The following is a 21,897-nucleotide window of genomic DNA, read 5'->3' as shown; positions in this document are numbered from 1 at the left end:
TCAGCTCCTAGAGGGCAGCCATTGGCTTAGACTTCCGAATATCATTCAGATATCAGAGGCTGAGCAGAGGCAAGAGACCAAAATAGGTACCTGCCAAATGAATAAACAAAGCATTTAAAATAAACTCTTAAGGGACTTTCCTGGCAGTCCAGTGGTTAAGACTCCATGCTTCCACTGCATGGGGGTGTGGGTTCGATCCTTGGTCAGGGAACTAGGATCCCATGTGCCACGCAGCATGGCCAAAAAACCCCCAAAAATACAAAATAAAATAAACTCAATTATTCAGGGCAATGGGAGACAGGGAAAACAGATAAATGGGGATGGAATCTACCATTTTTAGTTATCAATTCCACTTTCTCTCTCTCTTCCCCCACCATATAATTTAGATTCATATTCTAAAGAAGATATTAATAGCTAATGAATGGATCAAAAGGCAGGAAACCAGAGGCAGAGCCACATGATGCATGAACAAGTACAGTACATGGTTAAGAGGTCTGGCTCTGGGCTATAAGGTAGACCAATCAAGGACCTCAGTCCTGCCACGGACTACCTGTGTAACCTTGGGCAAGTTCCTTCACCTCTCTGAGCCCATTCCCTCATCTACAAAAGGGTGATGATTACAGTAACTATCTCCTATTGCTGCTGTGAGCATTAAAGGAGATGATGCATACAGAGCACGTGGCATGTACTAAGTGCTCAATAAAGGGTAGCTGCTATTATCAATATTATTTGTAAATCAGGTGGGTGTTTCTGGAAAACAGGAGGCTGACCTGCTGGACACACCCTTAAAAAGACGCTAATGTGTTACTGAGCCCCAAAACAAAGCTGGTGGACCAACCTAGGGTGGAATTTGGTATTTGAGAAGGCAACCTATAAATTAGGGTGTATATTAGGCAATATTAGAGGTTGGTATTGGGGCCAATAGTTTCTATGTAATGAAAGCTTACTATGCACCAGATAGAGTGCTATGGAGTTTGCATGCATATCTCGTTCCATCCTCACAACAACCCTATGAGGTAGGTATGACTATTCTTCCCATTTTACAGGTAAGGAAAATGAGTCACAGAGAAGGCAAGTCACTTGCCTGAAGTCACCCAACAAAGCTAGGATTTTAATGGAGGTGACTTTCGGAACCTGCATCCAAAACCAATGCACTGTGCCTCCCTTGAGAAAACCATTGATGCTTTTCTGTGTCTGCCATTTAGCTTTGCTTTGGTGAATGACAAGCGGTACCAATGGAAAGAACCTGTTGTCAGTTCTGTGCATGCCAAGGTGAAAGGGATGGCAGAGGTGAAAAAGGAGATTATGGAGAACGGACTAAAGAAGGTAGTGTGGAATGTCTTCGACACGGCAGATTACACTGTCCCCTTGCAGGTGAGCACTTATCAGCATCCTCCCAGGACTCGTCCCTGGTCACTGTCCCCAGGACCTCACACCCCTCCCTGGGACCTAGAGCCTCACTCCAGAAAAACGTTGGCCCCATTTAAAAAGCTCTGTAAAAATCCCAACTGAGAAAACCTAAAAATTGCAAAATTGGGTCAGATCCAGCAACTCGAAGGAGACGATTCTTTGCTTTATCAAGTCCTACAGGGTTTCTCAAAATAGCAGTGTGTCCTGGTGCATTGAAAACATGATTTGATTCACTCACACTTGATTTATATACAGATTTTCAAAAGCAGGGCCATCAAGTCAGCAAACTTTGCCTAGATCCAGAAAGGTAAAGAACTTTCTGCCTAGAGGGGACCAGCCCTTCTATATTGTTTGTGTGACATTTTATCAACAAAAATGTCTCCAGAAATACACTCTTGGGTACAGTTTTGCACAAGGGAAAGGAAGGGTGTGGCTCACAGAGAAAGGGCATAAGATTGTCTCAATTTGCAAGAGGAGAAAATGAAAGTAGAATTCTCAGAAGGGAGAAACTGAAGTGGGGTTGAGAACAAAAAAGAACAGATGGGGGGCTGGAGGGACAAAAGGGCACGTTCGCAGCCCTTGGGAGCTGGAAAGCTTTTTGAAACCGTAAAAGCCAAGCTGCTATCCGTTTTTGTCTCTAACAGTGGGTCATTAAAACCTCCAGCTATGTCCCAGGTGGTGGGATGCCCTACTGCCCTTTCATTAAAGTCCTGGATAATCTGAACGGCGTTCTGATGGAGGTGACACCTCCACCTCCGCCTCCCCAGGTCTCTTGAATTTCAACTCAATGGCATTTTACTGTGTCCAAAAAATGAAAAGGCTGCTTTTGAGGCTGGAATGGAAAACCAGTGCTCAATCGATTTGAACTGTTCCTCTGCTCGCCCTCGGCTCAGCAGGGCGGCTCATCCAGCTTTGATATTAGGCCTCAGGGCTGTCGAGCTGCTTCCAGACCCTGATTTCTACACTGAAACTTAGAAGAGTGGAAAGGTTCGCTCCCAGGCACTTAGCCAACTGGATTACTATGATTAAGTAGTTCTGTTCTTAACGGCTTTACATTTGCCTTCTCTCCTTTTCCTCTGCAGGGGAACTCCTTTTTTGTGATGACCAACTTTCTCAAGAAAGAAGGCCAAGAGCAAGGGTTGTGTCCCGAGGTAAGATGTGATGGGCGATAAGAGGTCCTGGAGGAGACACAGGTCAGAGGAAATGGAAACTGACACCAGGCGTGTTTGGGAGCCTGCAAATATGTACTGAGCCTCTGCTTGCTACAAAGCAGGGGTGTAGATCTGGGCTGGGTGGAAAGGGTGAGAAGATGTTGTCGTTCTCCCTCTGTAACCACCAGATCTTGGCCTGTCCCCCTGGGTCTCCAGCTCCGGCACTAGGAGCCTGTGCAGCTCAAGGCCCGCTTTCTCCATCGCTCACTCCCTGTGCAGCTCATGACAACAGGGATCCTTGGCCTTTGCACAGCACCTCATGTTTCAGTGGCGCCTCACTTCAACTTTAGGGGGGTAACAGCATTCCCAGTCCCATTTTACAGGTCAGCACAAAGATCAGAGAGGTTCAGTGACCTCCCCAATGTCACACAGCTTTCTGGAGGCAGAGCCAAGCTTAGAATCCAGTTGTCCTCATTCACAGCTTCTGCCACGGTCCACTGTGAACTGCCTGCAGGGCCAGCCTGGGAATCAAGTTTGATTTTTCAGCCCACTTCTTAGAGTTTTAGGCTCTATATCAGGTAGGCATGCTCCCATGTCTCTTGCCGTCACCACTACTAGTCTTTCCCAGACTGCATGGGTGGTAGTGTTGACGGCGGGACACATGGCTAGTGGGTGGTGGTGAAGGCGGGAGTGGGTGGTGGTGACGGTGGGAGACATGGGAGCATTGCCCTCTCCGTACTCTCCACCTTCCCCTACTTTTTCTGGAAAACTTTCTTCCCTATCAAAACATACTGGTCCTATTCTGTCCCATCCCAGTCCTGCTCTCTGCTCTGTAAAATGATAACTAGCTATTCTGATAAGTTTGTCTATAGCAAAATTTGTCTAGGCAACACACTCCTGCTGTTCCCCTCTCGAGTAACACATCTGTGCTTTACCAGGGACCGTCCCAACTGAGGGGCGCAACGCTGTGGCAACATTGAGCGGGTCCCCAGCCTGTGGGGAAGACCAGCCTTGCCTGTGGGTCTTGCTCGTCAGCCTACTCTGGTGACAAGGCCTAGATTTCTGAGTGTCTGAGAGATCAGGGTGGATAAGCTCTATCTCATTACAGTCTTTGGCATCATTTCTACCTAAACTTGGAAACAAGCTAACATTCCCTTGGTGTCTATCTCAGTAACGTTCCCCTAAAAGGAGACCTCTCTATGTTTATCTTGCCCCCATCTCCCCTTAAATGTTCCTGCTACTCTAATGAAGTAGCAGGCGCCAGTCCAACTAAACACTCCCTCCCACCTCCCTTCCCAGCAGCATCCAAAATTGTATCCAGTTTGGGGCCAGTTTGCTTCCCTTTTGTCCCATACTCTGGAATTGCTACTCACACTCCACCCCTGTGGTACTTTGCACAGATGCTTTTCTTTTTTCTTTTTTTGGCTTGCTGCAGCTTGTGGGATTTTCATTCCCTAACCAGGGGTTGAACCCCTGCCCTCAGCAGTGAGAGCTCGGAGGGAAGTCCCTCACAGCACTTTTCAAGTTACTGAGACTGGTAAGGAAGATAGTTAGGGTAGCCCAGAGCCTGGATTTAGGAGCTAGACTGTAAATGGTTTAATACTTGACGTATTAGCTTTGTGACTTTGGGCAGGTAACTTCACCACTCTGTGCCTTGATATGTTCATTTGCAAAATGGGGCTAATTACAAACCTAGCTCTTAGGATTTTTGAAACAAATGAGCAAATCTCTGTGACAGGCTGGAAACAAGGCATGATACATTGTAAGCACTCGATAAATGCGAGCTGTGATGGTTCAAATGACAAGTTACTCTTTCTCAGACAGGATGTCACTCAGACTGACTGGAACTCAAAGAGCAGCCCAGAGAACACGATGTAACTCTTGGGATTTTAACCTGTGACCCAAGCTGGTTTGGTTGCTCTAATGGGATATTCGCCTCCTCTCTTTGCAAACTGACACCCACCCTAACTCTGATCAGGAGGTGGAAGTCAAGGACAGGGCTTGACTCAGTAAATATGGTCAAACCCCAACTATACACCAAAATGAAGAGACATTGGTTAGAATTATCTATTGCTGCATAACAAACTACCCTGAACCTGGTGGACTTAAAGCAACAAGCATTTTACGAGCTCTCATAGTTCAGTGGTTGACTGAGCTTAGCTGAGCAGTTCTGCTGATCTGGGGATCTGCATGGGATCTCTCACGACGCTGCACTCAGATAGCGGCTGGGGCTAGCACCATTCGGAGGCTCAGCTGGGGTACCGGGATGGCTGGCCTTCTCTTCCTCTCTGGGGACTCTCAAGGCTTCTCCTCCTTTCAGAGTCTCTCCGCATAGTCCTTCTAAGCTTCCTCATAGAAGCTCAGGTTCCCCCAAACCAAAAGAAGCTTCCAGGCCTCCCAGGCTCAGTACTAGGGCTGACACAGCATTACTTCCACTGCCTTCTGTTGGTTATTTGGTCAGAGCCAGCCCAGCTTCAAAGGGAAGGGGAAACCCTCTACCTCCCAATGGCAAGAGTGACAAAGGATTTGTGGCCATCATCAACGCATGTGACAACCACAGAAAGAGATGATTAAAACGTCTTTTTTAAAAATATTTATTTATTTATTATTTATTTATTTGGTTGCACTGGGTCTTAGTTGCGGCTCGCCAGCTCCTTAGTTGCGGCATGCAAACTCTTAGTTGCAGCATGAGTGTGGGATCTAGTTCCCTGACCAGGGATCGAACCCAGGCCCCCTGCACTGGGAGCACAGAGTCTTATCCACTGCGCCACCAGGGAAGTCCCACGTCTTTATTTTCTTTTAATTTTGGAATTTCTTTTGGAGAGTAAAATAGAGTCAGTTTATCTTCTTTCCTGAGATTTCTTTCCAGTCAATAATCAAAACAACATAGCTTCCCATGAGCCACAGTAAATGATCATTTGTTCATTCATTCATTCATTCCACATTCATCAAGACCCACTATGTGTCAGGCACTCAGACTACAAAGATATGACCCAGGTCTTGTATTCAAACGGTTCATAGTGTAGTTGGGGGTCACAAGGGCAGCAAACCAAGGACAGGCTGGGTAACAGGAAGAAAGCAACTTGGGAAGAAAAGAGAACATGAAAGAGATTGAAAACTATAGGAAACATTCACTGAGCAAGAGCCATGTGCTAAACCCTTTCTCATCATAATTCATTTAATTTTCACAACAACCATATAAGACAAATCTGTTCATTCCCCTTTTACAGGTAAGGAAACTGAGGCTCAGAGAGGCAAAGTTACTTGGCTTTGGCCACTCAGCTAGAAAATGGTGCAGCTATTGCCGAACCTGGTTGTACCTGGGTCCAAGCCTGGGGCCTCCCCTGAAGCTCTGTAAAATTGCACAGAAGAGGCTATTTTCACAGAGGTTCTGATTTCCCCAAGACGGGCCGGTAAACCTGGTCCCTGAAAAATGGGAAGCTGAGTATGCATAAGCCAAGTCATCTCATTTTTCTTTTTTTTTTTTTGAAGGAAAAGTGCTTTTTAATTTTTATTTTATTTATTTTTTTAATTTTTATTAGTTTCTGCTTTATAACAAAGTGAATCAGCCATACATATACATCTGTTCCCACATCCCTTCCCTCTTGCGTCTCCCTCCCTCCCATCCTCCTTATCCCACCCCTCCAGGCGGTCACCAAGCACCGAGCTGATCTCCCTGTGCTATGCGGCTGCTTCCCACTACCTATCTACCTTAAGTTTGGTAGTGTATATATGTCCATGCCTCTCTTTCGCTTTGTCACAGCTTACCCTTCCCCCTCCCCATATCCTCAAGTCCATTCTCAAGTAGGTCTGTGTCTTTATTCCTGTTTTACCCCTAGGCTCTTCATGACATTTTTTTTCCTTAAATTCCATATATATGTGTTAGCATACGGTATTTGTCTTTCTCTTTCTGACTTACTTCACTCTGTCTGACAGACTCCAGGTCCATCCACCTCACTACAAATAACTCAGTTTCGTTTCTTTTTATGGCTGAGTAATATTCCATTGTATATATGTGCCACATCTTCTTTCTCCATTCATCTGATGATGGACACTTAGGTTGCTTCCATGTCCTGGCTATTGTAAATAGAGCTGCAATGAACATTTTGGTACATGTCTCTTTTTGAATTATGGTTTTCTCAGGGTATATGCCCAGGAGTGGGATTGCTGGGTCACATGGTAGTTCTACATCTCATTTTTCTTTTCCTCATTCTGTCCTCAGCTCTTATTGAAAGCTGACTGACCTCATTTCCTTAGGCCAGGAGAGAGTGCTGGCTGGAGTCCTTTATTTCCACATTTCCTGCTGAGACTTTGTGCCTGTCTGCTTCACTTGGTTCTGCAGCCACAGGGCTGCTTGAACCAGGCGCCCTGCCCTCCAACACAAGGGCTGTCCCCGAAAGTGGCCCCTGTCATACGCTTCTTAGAAGTTCATTAATTTTTATTTTTTATTGAGATATAATTCACATACCATAAAATTCACCATTTTAAAGTGTACAAGTTAGTGGTTTTTAGTATATTCACCGAGCTGTGCAGCCATCATCACTATCAGTTTCCAGAACATTTTCATTATTCCAAAATGAAACCTCATACCCATTAGCAGTCACTCCCATTCCCGCTTCCCTCAGCCCCTGCGACCACTGAGCACCCTTTTGTCCATGGATTTGCCTGTTCTGAACATTTCATATACACAGAATCATACAATACGTGGTCTTTCGTATCTGGCTTCTTTCACTTAGCATCCATCATGTTTCAAGTTTCATCCACATTGTAGCATGTACCAGTACTTCATTCATTCCTATTTGTGGCCAGCCAAATAACATTCCATTGGATGAATGTACTAGATTTTAGTTGTCCATTCATCTACTGGTGGATATTTGGGCAGTTCCGTTTTTTTGGCATTATGTGCAAGTTTTTGTGTGGACATAGACATCTGCCCTTCTGTATCGTAGGGACACACGATGCTTATTCCCCACTACCTTGTCCTTCTCTCTGCAGTATCCCACCCGCGGGACGCTCTGTTCCTCTGACCAGGGTTGTAAAAAGGGATGGATGGGCCCAAAGAGCAAAGGTATGTTCTGTTTCTTTTCCTGAGACCCCGTGGGTGGATGGTCTGGAATCTTGGTGACATTCGAGATGCCCAGATTTTTAGCCTCTGGCTCTCAGCTGCCTTCGTCCACCCTCCCCAGGCCATGGATGAGCCTGTACCTGCCCCATGCCTCGACTTGGAACCCAGAGGACCAGCTGCTGACTATGAATGTGACTCTAACTCCCAGTGGGAGCAGCTCCTGAAAACCTCGCAGAATTCGCCCCTTCAGGGTTCTCATTGATAGAAAAACTGAATGGCCCATAGCATCATCTGAGTGTTTTAAGTGTTTCCTCTTGAATTTCCCCAAAGGTTGAAAAGGATGAATGTGTACCCCCAGGGCACCTGGGGACAATATTAACCTGCAGAATTTCCAAAGCTCTTGTTTTAACTTAAGGTACACAATAAAAAAATTACCACAAAAAAGAAAAAAAAAAGAAAAAGTAAAAACCATCATTGTTTATAACACACATGTACACAAAAAAGCATATGAATATTCAATTCCATCCCATAATACATATGCATTTGAGTTGGTGGAGAGGTCATTAATATTATTTACTATTTAACTTTCCCCTCAAAAAATTGTTAATGACACTGATACTCCAGGAAGATGTGCCATGCTTACTCCATGGCTCTGTACATCCTGGTACATGCTGTATACACCTAGAGGGACTCAGATGCCTGTTTAGAAGCCAAGTTCTAGTCCACTTATATGAGGCAAAAGAATATACCCTGTTCAGCTACCCCCTCAGCCATCTTTTCTTGCAAAGAAACCAAAAAAATCGAACAGCCTCCATGGTCTTTCTGTGTTCTCTTTGATCCTTTTTTGAAAAGCTTACTGTTCTATGTGTTGCTTGCTTGATTTTTCTTATGTAAGTTTGTGGTTTGGATGGGTTTCATGGAAACTGAAACTGCTTGGGTTGAAAAACAGAAATAGTCTCTTGCTTGAGTTGAGTGGAGTTTCCTCTCCCCATTCTTTCATACCTGTGCTTCTACGACCCCTTGACCCCCACAGGAATCCAGACCGGCAGGTGTATAGAGTATAAAGGGAAGCAGAAGACCTGTGAAGTCTCCGCCTGGTGTCCCATGGAGGCAGTGGAAAAGGCCCCAGAGTGAGTTGTAGGGAGGGGACAGACACGGTGGCCCTCAGCTCTGAGCAGATGAGGTTCCGCCAGGCACTGTTCCGACTTCCCTTCTCGGCACCGTCCCCCCAAGTCCCAGGTCTTACTGGCTTGGTGGCTCCTGTGCCAGGCACACTAGTGGTCTCTGGGAGGTCCCTGATAGTTGTTAAAATACTGAAATCATTCCATACCAACTGGTAAATAGTTAATACCTTCAGCACCCCTGGGTGCCCCTGTCCCTTGGCTGTCCCAGTACCTTCCAGGGCACCCCCAGATACCTCCTCCAGTGCTACAGCAGTATCCTTTCGGACTGCCAGTGTCTGTACTGAGTGATTAAGGAAGAGAAGGTGGGAGGGAGGGAGGGGAAAAAGGAAAAAGGAAGGAAGAGGAAGGGAAGGGAGAAGAAAAGGAAGGAAAAGGAATGGAAGGGGAGGGAAGTTTTCTTAAGTTAAATGTTCACAGTGACATACAGATTTGGTGGTCCCCTATATTGACTCTTCTCTTTAACACAAAAGGTCAGGCCCAGAAGGCAGAACTTGATGTTAAATCTCAGAAACCACTGGGAGGGCTGCATTTCAGCAGAGAATAAGGAGAGCTGGATTCACATCCTGGCTTTAACACATCCTTGCTGTGTGGCCTTGAACAAGCGGCTAACCTCTTTGAGCTTCAGTCTCCTTGTCTTTAAAATGAGGGTAATAGGACTTCCCTGGTGGTCCAGTGGTTAAGACTCCGAGCTTCCAACGCAGGGGGGCACGGGTTCAATCCCCGGTTGGGGAACTAAGATCCCACGTGCCGCTCGGCGTGGCCAAAAAATTAAAAAATAAAATGAGGATAATAATTGCACCTACTTCACTGGGCTGTTGTGAGAATTAAGTGAGATAATACTTGTACAGTGATTGCAAAGTGAGCCCTGTGCTTGGCACACAGTAAATGCCCAATAACACACACACAAATGATCTGCCCCTAGACATGTGGTGGTTCTAGACCAGCACTGTCCAATGGAACTTTCCGCAATGACGGAAAGGTTCTGTACCTGCACCATCCAATATGGTAGCCACTAGCTACGTGTGGCTATTAAGCACCTGAAATGTGGTTACCACAACTGAACTCAATTTTTACTTTAATTTAAATAGTCACACATGCCACAAATGCCTAGGAGAAGCTGGACTATATTGGACAGTGCAGCTCAAGACAAATGTGACTCAGTGCCACACTATCAGCATCTATGGGGCAAAGAGAAGACTTCCCCAAACTGACTTTTTAGAAGGTTCAGGCAAAAGTTTCCTACGTCAGGATGGGAAGCACTAGGCGGTATCAGCCCGTCTGGCCCTCAATCGTTCATGGCACCACCCTGGTTCATTTGTAGGTCAGGGAAGTTTCTTTGTCACAGAATGAATGTTCAGGACCTGGGTGGGACATCAGCCTACATTCAAGGAGTCCCTCGTTCAAGGCAAAAGGCTTCTGGATTACCTGTGGTTTTCAGTCCTGGCTCTGCCACCATTCATTCATCAGATAAATACTGTGTATCTCTAATGTTCTGGGCCCTGGGCTGCAATGTTACATGACCCTGGGCAAGTAACTCCCTGAACTTCAGTTTCTTAGATGTTATACGAATGGATTACTAAGATGATTCATTTAATTGTTCGTCCAACACATCCATTACCAGGTAGTAGGTGTTAGATATTTAGTTTACATGTAACCATACACAAGGGAGACAGTGCTAAATTTTTTGTAAAATACAAGAAGACCCAGATATGGAGCAGGTCCCAAGGCTCTTGCAATCTAATATTGGGTTGGCCAAAAAGTTCGTTTGGGTATTTCGTAACATCTTACAGAAAAACCCGAACGAACTTTTTGGCCAACCCAATAGAAGAGATAAGACACATGTACAGAGGGCTGTAATTCAGAATAGAAAATTATAAGTGTCATGAAAGAGGGATAAAGGGGATCCTGTAGTCCTTTGATTCTTAGAGTATTGCCCAGGAAGTGTGGGGTTTAGAATGTTCTAAAGGCAAAGGGTCTGGCATATAGCAGGCATCTGTCGTAAATAAGATTTCTTGTGTGTGCAAGTGACAAATATAACTTTAACTGGGGGGCTTCCCTGGTGGCACAGTGGTTAAGAATCCATCTGCCAATGCAGGGGACATGGGTTCGAGCCCTGGTCCGGGAAGAACCCGCATGCCATGGAGTCAAAAACACAAGCCAAAAATAAATAAATTAAAAAAAAAAACTTTAACGGGCTTCAGAAAAAAAGGACTGTTAATTTTTGGCTTGTGTTTTTGACTCATGTAAATGAGAAGTCCAGAAATACTAGCTTCAGGCATGGCTTGATCGAGGCTTTCAAATGATGTCTTAAGATTTTCTCTCTCTCTTCCTACACCTTCCTCCTCTCCCCAGCCCCTAACTATTCTTTCTTCCATTCTGGCTCTCCTTACACTGTGGTCTGGGGCACTCCAGGTTTACACTGTCTTTGCTACTAATAATCCTAGAGAAAATGAGTTTTTCTTTTCCAACAGTTCCCACAAAAATCCTGTAATGTTTTCAGTGGCCTAAGGCATGTGACAATCTATGAACCGATCACTGCAGCCAAGGGGATTGGATTACACTGTTTAACCAGCTCTGGATCCCTTGCCCACCCTGGGAGCTGTAGGGATGGGCAGGAGATGAGAGTGGGCTGAGAGTGGAAGAGACCTGGCTTCCCCAAAGGGAGAAAATTGAGGTGCTACTGCCAAAGGGGGAATTGTTGCTGGACAGGCAAAAATTACAGTGTTCTCTATAGTTATATCTCCAATAGAGCCAAAGTTGGGCTCTGGAAGTCCTGGAATAAAAAGCAGATCATTCTTTTTTTTTTGGCTGCGTTGGGTATTCGTTGCTGCACGTGGGCTTTCTCTGGTTGCGGTGAGCGGGGGCCACTCTTCATTACAGTGCGCGGGCTTCTCATTGCGGTGGCTTCTCTTGTTGCGGAGCATGGGCTCTAGGCGCACGGGCTTCGGCAGTTGTGGCTCGCAGGCTCTAGAGCGCAGGCTCAGTAGTTGTGGTGCATGGGCTTAGTTGCTCCGCAGCATGTGGGATCTTCCCGGACCAGGGATCAAACTCATGTCCCCTGCATTGGCAGGCAGATTCTTAACCACTGTGCCACCAGGGAAGTCCTTTTTCTTTTTAATATTTATTTATTTATTCAGGTTGCGCTGGGTCTTAGTTACGGCAAGCGGGGTCCTTAGTTGTGGCATGCATGTGGGATCTAGTTCCCTGACCAGGGATCGAACCAGGGCTCCCTGCATTGGGAGCGCAGAGTCTTAACCACTATGCCACTAAGGAAGTCCCCCAAAGCAGATCATTCTTGATGTCCCCTTCCAAATACACTCCACATTTAGCCTGTGCTTCTCCCAATATACATCTGCCACCTACTCAGCCATGTCAGGCAACAGTGGTATCTTTTTATGGAGTCAGTTCTCTCCATCTTTAACAGATTGTCAACCCCACAAGGACAAAAACCTCGACTGTCTTGTTCATCACTACATCCCTAGTACTCAGCCCCATGCCCAGTACAACAAATATTTGTTGAATGAACGAATGCATGGATGGTGGGTGGACCTTCCAGCAGTCGAGAATTTGGGCTCCTCTCACTCATGGAGAATTTTACACTACTCAGAGCCTCTAGAGTGTGAATGATAGAGTCAATTATATATGTGTGGCCCTGTGCTAAAGGCTGAGGATGCCAAGATGAGAAAGTTGTCTCAGCCCTGCAGGATCACAAAGCCTATTGTGAAAGATATAAACAGGAGTGTGCTGGAGCTAGCTTGTACCAGCTCTGAGCCGTTTCTGCTCATCCCTTCCCAACTCCAAGTTCACTGATGTTCCATTGGTAGCTTGAAATCAGCTAGGGTGGGAGTATTTATACCACAATAATCAGTAACTCCTACAATATCAGGGCTTTTTGTTTTCCTGGAGAGGTGGTTATTAAATGTTTACCAACATACCACTGGGTATAACTAAACATATAATTATATCAGAATGAGAAGTATTACAGTAAATGCCACGGGGTCTCTTTTGTTTTTTGTGGGGTTTTTTTGGCCATGCCACGTGGCTTGCGGGATCTTATTAGTTCCCTGACCAGGGATCGAACCCGTGCCCCCTGCAATGGAAGTGCAGAGTCCTAACCACTGGACCACCAGGGAATTCCTTCCACAGGGGTCTTAAGAAGGGAGAAATTCTTCCTGGAGAAGCTGGAGAATTTTGGAAGGTTTTCCCCACTGGATTGCATTTCTCTTCATCCATCATATTGACCCAAGCAAGAAACCAGAGTCTCTGGTTCATTGGCCCACTGACTCCTTTGGTCCCTGTAGTCACTGATCCCCATTTTTCATTTCTCTCTTTCAGGCCTGCGCTCTTGGGCAGTGCTGAAAACTTCACTGTGCTCATTAAGAATAATATCGACTTCCCCAGCCACAACTACACCACGTAAGCACCCAGAATGTCTGGCTATATTAGTTATCTACTGCTGTGTAACAAATCACCCCAACACTTAGAAACTAAAAGCAACAAACTTTAATTTTCTCACGTAGTTTCTGTGCATCCCAGAATGACATCTGGGTATGACTTCACTGGGCGGTTCTGGCTCAGGGTCTCTCAGGTTGCAGTCAAGCTCTCATCTCCAGATTGGACAGGGGCTGGAGAATACTCTTCCAAGCTCACTCACACAACAGTCAGCAGGAGAGCTCAGTACTTCATCGTGTGGACCTCTCCTTCAGACTGCTTGGGTGTCCTTAGGACATGGTGACCGGCTTTCCCAGAGCAAGAGATCCAAGCCAAAGAGCAAGCAAGCAAGACAGTAACCAAGATGAAAGCCACTGTATTTTATAATCTAATCTCAGAAGAGACACACTATCACTTCTGTCGTATACTATTGGTCACAGAGACCAACGCTGTACGATATGAGAGGGGAATACACAAGGGTGTAAATCCCAGGAGGCAGAATCATTGGAGGCCCTCATGGTGCCCAGGTACCACATTGGTTCACTCCTATGAAAGAGATGGATTTCAGTTTTCAATAGAGATGTTTGTTTGTTTGCTTTCTATTATGTGCAGGAGAAACATCTTGCCAGATTTAAACGCCACTTGCACCTTTCACAAGACTCAGAATCCACAGTGTCCCATTTTCCGAATAGGAGATATCTTCCAAGAAACAGGAGATAATTTTTCAGATGTGGCAATTCAGGTTGGTGACGTCTTTGTACAGTGGGATGTGTGTGGGGGGGTCAAGTGATGGAGGATGACAAATGGCCAAGAGGCTGGACCACTGGGTCTTAATAATATGCTCCTATTTATTGAGCATTTTGTAAATTCATGCACGGTGACAAGGACTTTTCCTGCATCACCTCATCTAATCCCACCACAACTCTATGAGAGACACTCAGTGTATTCGTTTCCTGTGCCTGCTATACACAAACTTTGTGGCTTTAAACAAAACATTTTTTTTTTATACTACTGGAGGTCAGAGTCCAAAATGAGTTTCACTGGGCCAAAATCAAGATATCAGCAGAGACGTGCTCCCTCCGGAGGCTCTAGGGGAGAATCCATTTCCTCGCCTTTTCCACCTTTTAGAACCGCGTTCCTTCCATTTCTTGGCTCACAGCCCCTTCTTCCCGCTTCAAAGCCAGCAGCACAGCATTTTGCTTCAGTGGTCACATTGATTTCTTATTCTGTGTCAAATCTTGATCTGCCTCCCTCTTGTAAAGACCAGTGTGTCTTCACAGGGCCCACCCAGATAATCCAGGATAATTTCCTCATCTCAAGATCCTCACTTAATCACATCTGCAGTCTCTTTTGCCATTTAAGGTAACATATTCAGAGGTCCAGGGATCAGGACCTAGGATTAGGAATATTTGGGGGACCATTACTCAGACTACCACACTTGGATTAGTTAGGATTCTTCTAGTTGCAAGTTATAGAAATCCAACTCAAATGATGTAAACAAAAAATAAATTAAAAAGTAATTTGGGGGCAAATAATAGAAACCAAACTCAAGTGGCTTAAGCAAAAAAGGAACCATATTAACTTGTGTAAAAAGACCAGGGGAAATGAACATTCTAGTATACCCAAGGCATCTTCCTACCTTGGGAGTTTTCTCTTGCTGTTCCCCTCTGCCTGGAACAGTCTGTCCCAGACATAGCATTAGCTGCCTCCTACACCTACTTCCAATATTTACTTAAATATAAGCTCAGTGAAGCTTTCCCTTACCGCTACTTTTTTTTTTTTTTTGCAATACGCGGGCCTCTCACTCTTGTGGCCTCTCCCGTTGCGGCGGAACACAGGCTCCGGACGCGCAGGCTCAGCGGCCATGGCTCATGGGCCCAGCCACTCCGCGGCATGTGGGATCTTCCTGGACCGGGGCACGAACCTGTGTCCCCTGCATCGGCAGGCGGACGCTCAACCACTGCGCCACCAGGGAAGCCCCACTGCTACATTTAAAGCGACAATTTCCACCTCTATCCCAGCATGCCCTATGACCCTTTCCATCTTTATTTTTATCCTTGGCACCTAGCATTATCTGACATACTATATATTTTACATACCCATTTGTCTGTTGTCTATTTTCCCTGACTAGAATGTAAGTTCCATGATGGTAGGGACATTTAGCTTTTTTTTGGCGGGGGGGTGTTCATTTTTGTGTAATGTTCAGCCCATAATGGACACTCAATAAATATTTGTTGATTGAATGAAGAGTATGATAGATTTAGGCATAGCTGCCTCAAGGAACTCAAATGATGTCTTCAGGAATCTGACTCCTTTCATCTCTTGATTGTTTCCTTAATGATGATGTCATTCTCAGGCATATTCTCCACATGTCAAAGCAAAGCCACCAAAGCTCTAGCACTGTGCTATCCAATATGGTAGCCACAAGTCACATGAAGTGACTTAAACTTAATTAAAATTAAATAAAATTAAAATTTTATTTCCTTGGTCATACCAGCCTCATTTCAAGCGTTCAATAACCACTGGCTATTGTACTATACAGCATGAATATAGAATATATCCAACATCGCAAGAAATCCTATTAGACAATGCTGCTTTAGACTTTCACACTGTATAGCTAGTGGTCCCAGCCAGTAGAGGACTTCTTTTCCTATGGTTCTGGCAAAATGTCTCAGGAAGAGCTCTGATTGGTCTACCTTGGGCCACATATCTATCCTGAATCAATCACCAGGTCCAGAAGGGAGCACTGTCCTGATTGGCCAGGCTTGAGTCATGTGCCCACTCCTGGGGCTTGGAGAGGACATAGCCCCATTCAAACCACTGAGAGTTGGGAAAGGTGTTTCCCAAAGGAAATTCCAGGTAGTTTTCCCAGAAGAAGGCAAATTGGATGCCAAGTGACAAAGGCATTCGATATTCACTGTAATATGTAGAGTGCTTGGCTTAGTGCCTGACAAAAAAATGGCAGTTGTGATTACTCTGTGTTATTTCCCCTTTCTCCAAGTCAGAGCCTCCTTGCTACTCATTTCTATATCCTCAGTATCTAGCATACTGTCTTGAAATGCCTAATTTCATTGATTCAAAGACATACATTTTTTTCACTTTTAATAGTGTCAAAATCAGGAAGTGCTTTCAGTTGATGGAGTCTCACGGTTTAATCGACAGCATTTTTTTTCTTAGAGGAACATTAAAAAAAAAATCCGGGCTTCCCTGGTGGCGCAGTGGTTGAGCGTCCGCCTGCCGATGCAGGGGACACAGGTTCGTGCCCTGGTCTGGGAAGATCCCACATGCCACGGAGCGGCTGGGCCCGTGAGCCATGGCTGCTGAGCCTGCGCGTCCGGAGCCTGTGCTCTGCAACAGGAGAGGCCACAGCAGTGAGAGGCCCGCGTACCACAAAAAAAAAAAAAAAAAAAAAAAAAAAAAAAATCCTATGTGTCTTACAAGCAATGGTGTCTAAGATTCAGTGAAATATGATAGTCAGTACTCAAAAAAAATTTGTAGAAAAAAAGAAGTACCAAGTATAGGTAAGAGATTAACAGATTCTTTAGAAGTTTAGAGAAGAGAAAGGTCACCATGAATTGGGCACAGGGGTGGCTGAGTGGGTGGGGAAGGATGTTTGCTGGGTCTTGAAGGATGAGGAGGATTTAGCTAGAGAGGTGAGTGGGAGAAACATTTCATTGGGAGAAAAGGTCAAGGGCCAAGATTTAAAAATTCAAAGCATATGGAGCAACTCCACTCCTAAGTATGTACCCACGAAAAATGACAACATACGTTCACACAAAAACTTGCACATAAATGTTCACAGCAGCATTATTCAAAATAGCCATAATAACCCAAGCGTCCATCAAAGGATGAATGAATAAACAAAATGCAGTATGCTCAATCAATGGAATATTCTTCCACCACAGTAAGGAATGAAGTACTGACACATGCTACAACATGGATGAACTTTAAAAGCATCATGCTAAGTGAAAGAAGCCAGACATAAAAGATCACATATTATATGATTTCATTCATATGAAAGTTCAGAATAAGGAACTCTGTAGAGACAAAAAGTAGATTAGTGGTTGCTTAGTGCTCGAGAGAGGGGTGGTAACTAAAGTTTACATGGTTTCTTTTGGAGGTAATGAAAATGTTGTAAAATTAATTATGGTGGCAGTTGCACATATATGTGAATATACTAAAAACTGTTAAATGCACATGTTATATGGGTGAACTGTATGTGAACTGTATCTCAATAAAGCTGTTTTTTAAAAGAAGAAATGAAAATACAAAGTGTGTTTAGGGAAAAGCATAGAGATTTCGGAATAAGAGCTTTCTCCAGGGATGTATTGGGAGATAAGCAGAGAAGATGTGATGGAGCACGATGAATTCTAGTCTAACAAGTTTCAACTTAAACTTTAATGGGGGGTGGACATTACAGGTGTCTGATTACAGGAGTGGTTTGTTGAAAGTTATATTTTAGGAAAATAAATTTAACGGTGGTGTGTTCCAGGTGGGAGGAGGAGCAGGGAGATGCGTTTGTAGCTGCCACAGTAGTAGTTGTATGAGTTAGATAGGGCTGCACTTATGGCTCTGAAATTTTTAATCAGCATTTTTTTTTTCCCTCAAAAGCCAACTTTTCCTTCAGTGGTCATCACAATGCAGGGAGATGTCTGATGGCTGCATAACCCATGTCCAGCGGGACTAAGAGATTGTCTCTCGTTGTCTTCCCCAGGGAGGAATCATGGGCATTGAGATCTACTGGGACTGCAACCTGGACAAGTGGTTCCATCACTGCCGTCCAAAATACAGTTTCCGTCGCCTTGACGACAAGAATGCCAAGGAGTCCTTGTACCCTGGCTACAACTTCAGGTAACAGTGCTCCAGGTCAGACTTGCCCAGTGACTGGCCACCCTTGGATCCCCAGGGACCTTCCAGGCCTGGCTGAATTGTATCCCCAGCAGCCAGCAAGACTAGTTTTGGTTCCCAGGGCAACAAGAGGAACGTAAAAGACTTCCTCTAAGAGCTAGGCAGTGACTGAATTTTTGTATGAATTATTAAAGAATTGCACACTCTTTGTAAGATAAAAACAAAACTTGGGAAACAGAGAAAAGCAGAGAGAAGAGGATAAAAATCACCCATAATTCCTCTATCCTGAGATAATTCAAGATCACCCTCTGGTGAATGTTCCTTCATCTAACCAATTGTTTTGTGAGGCTTATTTGAGATCATATCACATTTATAGTTTGGTATTCGGGGGGAGGTTTTCATATGCCGTGTCACTCAAAATTCTTTGTGACCATCGCATTAATTATCATCCTATTCCATTGTGAGTGTAATGATAACATTAGCTACAACTTAGGGAGGGTATTCTATACTCCAGGCATTTATATCACCATCACTAGACCTCACAACCACCCTGGAAGGTAGATATTAGTGTCCTGGGGAAAGCTGAGAAAGGTGAAATGATCTCCCCTAGACCCACAGCTAATAGTAGAAGCTCCATAATCCTAACCTAGATCACTAAGACCTTAAAACACACCCTTTCCCTTCCATCTCATAATTTTCTCACCATTCAGCCATTATTGGATATTTGGGGTATTTCTGATTTTTCTTTATAAATAACTCTGTAGTGTATTTCTCTGTACATATATCTTTGTTTGAATCCCAGATTATTTCCTTAGGATAAATTTCTAGAAGCAGAATTATTGGATCAAAGGTTATGAGCATTTTACCATATGCTTTCAGGTTTTAAAAAAAACTATATGGCTATATTTTTCATTTCTCAGATTTATATTCAGTTCTTTTTCAAAGCCACCTATGATGGTTTCAGTGAGATCCATTCTTAGCTTATGGATCCTACTCCTTTTGCCCAATCTACTGTATAACCCCTTTCACACTGAACTGTAGCAACTTGGATGGGATTTCTCTTTGTGGGGCTTTGGAATATTTGTTGGCGGACTTCGGCAGAAATGATCTTGTGCAAAGTTTTGTGTGTGCCATGGGATATGGAGACATTCCTCTGGGGTGATGATTTAATTTTGTAGTTGTTCCTGCCAGGACTGTATGGCATCTATCAATTACAAACCAGTTTTTAGTTTAACTTCTTGGTGCTGGATGTCTTCACTCCACGAGAAGTATCCCATCCCTGCTTCCTTGCTAAGTAGGGCATCTGCAGCCTCAGCTCCTTTCCCAAGAAGTATGTTAAGACTCTAGCTGCTCAGATACAAATCTGACCTGGTACTCCTAGGGTTCACGTGGCTTTAGTCCCCACTTACCACTCATCTCTAGCACCTGCCCTTCCTTGTTTTGAGCTCGATAATATATTGATATGACTTTAAAAAATACTTTATCTTGCACTCCTTTGTGTAAGTGCAGTGGGTTGGGAGGTGGTGGTGGAGGTGGTGAGGCAGCCTGCCATCTTGATTGGAAATCCTTTTGGTGAGAACTTTTTTTTTTTTAAATAAATTTATTTATTTTTGGCTGCGTTGGGTCTTCGTTGCGGTGCGCGGACTTTTCATTGTTGTGGCTTCTCTTGTTGCGGAGCACGGGCTCTAGGCACGTGGACTTCAGGAATTGTGGCTCGTGGGCTCTAGAGCGCAGGCTCAGTAGCTGTGGCGCATGGGCTTAGTTGCTCCGCGGCATATGAGATCTTCCCGGACCAGGGCTCGAACCGTGTCCCCTGCATTGGCAGGCGGATTCTTAACCACTGTACCACCAGGGAAGCCCAGTCTCCTGATACCTTGGGTAACATTGCTTCCTCACTGCAGTTTTGTCTAATTTTTAAGGTTCTTTGTAGTACATCGCCTATGCTTCTAGCTTCTGGACTTCAACCCTATGAATTCACTAGAATTCTGGTTCATTTTCACTCTTAAGCTAGCTAGTGCTGGTTTTGTGCTGATCTATTCTTGTTTTGATGCTCTGCACAGTTCAATCCTCCGCTCCTGACTTTTTCCCGTTGGTGATCTTGTGCCCCTAACTTAGTTTCCATGTTACCTCCTACATCTGGATAATTTTTTCAGCCTGTCCCTACAACACTGGGCCAGCAGTAGTTTGACCTCTCAGTTTGAGGCTTATAACACGGTCGCCATGACCTTTCATTTCCTGTGGGAGCCAGGCAGGGTTCTGTGACTGTGGTTATTATGGCTGGTCATTTTGTGCTCTGGTTCCAGACACAAAGCAGGCTTTTGCTGTTTCCTTTACAGAGAGAGTTGCTGAGTATATCCCTTGGTTATACAATTTGCTTAAGAAGCTGGTAAGATGTTGATACTGGCATTCTTCATTCATTAAATATATATTGAAGACAAAAATATTTGTTGCCCCAATGGGTATACATTGGTAAACAAAATAGACAAGTTACTGCTTAGCATATATCCTAATAGGACATGACTATACATATAAGACAAAAATATAATAAAAAAACTCCAATAAAAATATAATAAAAAACATCATTAGTCACCAGGGAAATGCAAATTTAAACCACAATGAAATATAATGACATGCCCACCAGAATGACTAAAATTAAAAACACTGGAAATTCCAAAGGCTGGCAAGGAGGAGGAACAACTGGAATTCTCCTACTTTCCTGGTGGGGGTGTAAAATGGTACAACCACATTAGAGACTTGTTGGGAAGTTTCTTATAAAGGTAAACATACATCTATCCTCTAAACCAGGAATCCCACTCTTAGGTATTTACCCAAGAGAAAGGAAACATATCTCCACAAAAAGATTTGCACATGAATGTTCACAGCATCCTTACTCATAATAGGCAAACCCCAGAAAGAACCCAAATGTGCAATAACAGGTGAATGGAGAGATAAACTGTGATATATTTATACAATAAAACACTACGTAACATAAATAAAAATGGAAGAAATTACTGATACACACATCAACATAGATGAATCCCACAGACGTTACGTTGAGTGAAAGAAGCCAGACCTGAACGAGTACATTCTATGATGCCATTTATATGAAGTACAAGAACAGGCAAACTTATCTGTGATGATAAAAGCTAGAACAATGGGGCTTCCCTGGTGGCACAGTGGTTGAGAGTCCGCCTGCCGATGCAGGGGACACGGGTTCGTGCCCCGGGCCGGGAAGATCTCACATGCTGCGGAGAGTCTGGGCCCGTGAGCCATGGCCACTGAGCCTGCACGTCTGGAGCCTGTGCTCCGCAATGGGAGAGGCCACAACAGTGAGAGGCCTGCATACCGCAAAAAAAAAAAAAAAAAAAAAGATAGAGCAATGGCTGCTGGGCTGGGGTTTGGGGGTAGGAAGGAGAAGTAGGAACCGATTGGAAGGGAGCACAAGAGTTTTCTGGGGTAATGGAATGTTCTAGATGTTGGGAGGGATGTAGGTTACAAAGAGTATTCATTTGTCAAAACTCATTGAATTGAACCCTTAGGACTTGTGCATTTTATTATTATATGTTAGTTATACCTCAATAGAACAAACAAATCCAACAAAACCATTTCAGATGATGAGAAATGCTTCAAAGAAAATCAAACAAGATAGTGTGATGGGGGTGTGGGGAAATGCAACCAGAAAAGGCCTCTCCAAGCACAGGATAGGACCCCCATAGGCATCATGCACTTTCCTGAGGACTGAGCTTTCCTAGTTAAGAAGAGAAACTGTACACATAGGAGTCCATGTTAGGGAATCAACTTGCAAACA

At 44.4% G+C, this 21,897-nt stretch overlaps 1 protein-coding gene and 1 non-coding gene across 3 annotated transcripts in view; one reads left to right on the top strand and one right to left on the bottom strand.

Annotated features, from left to right (window-relative positions):
- The window catches only part of P2RX7 (purinergic receptor P2X 7), a 56,035-nt gene that overhangs the window by 20,030 nt on the left and 14,108 nt on the right, over positions 1 to 21,897 (top strand). Inside the window, exons 2-8 of one of the 2 annotated variants that reach the window (XM_060118071.1) lie at positions 1,206 to 1,326; positions 2,493 to 2,561; positions 7,557 to 7,629; positions 8,660 to 8,756; positions 13,146 to 13,226; positions 13,854 to 13,983; positions 17,956 to 18,092. In XM_060118071.1, the coding sequence (XP_059974054.1) occupies positions 1,206 to 1,326; positions 2,493 to 2,561; positions 7,557 to 7,629; positions 8,660 to 8,756; positions 13,146 to 13,226; positions 13,854 to 13,983; positions 17,956 to 18,092 (708 nt within the window). Of the gene's footprint in view, positions 1 to 1,205; positions 1,375 to 2,492; positions 2,562 to 7,556; positions 7,630 to 8,659; positions 8,757 to 13,145; positions 13,227 to 13,853; positions 13,984 to 17,955; positions 18,093 to 21,897 lie in introns of both variants that reach the window. The other variant, XM_060118070.1, reaches the window with a different exon arrangement.
- TRNAG-UCC (transfer RNA glycine (anticodon UCC)) lies at positions 12,871 to 12,943 on the bottom strand. Its single transcript has one exon. It is a non-coding gene; the product is annotated as a tRNA-Gly (tRNA).

This window comes from Mesoplodon densirostris, chromosome 15 (assembly GCF_025265405.1).
Source record: "Mesoplodon densirostris isolate mMesDen1 chromosome 15, mMesDen1 primary haplotype, whole genome shotgun sequence".
NCBI classification, from domain to species: Eukaryota; Metazoa; Chordata; class Mammalia; order Artiodactyla; family Ziphiidae; genus Mesoplodon; species Mesoplodon densirostris.
This window is presented reverse-complemented; position numbering and strand designations above follow the sequence as displayed.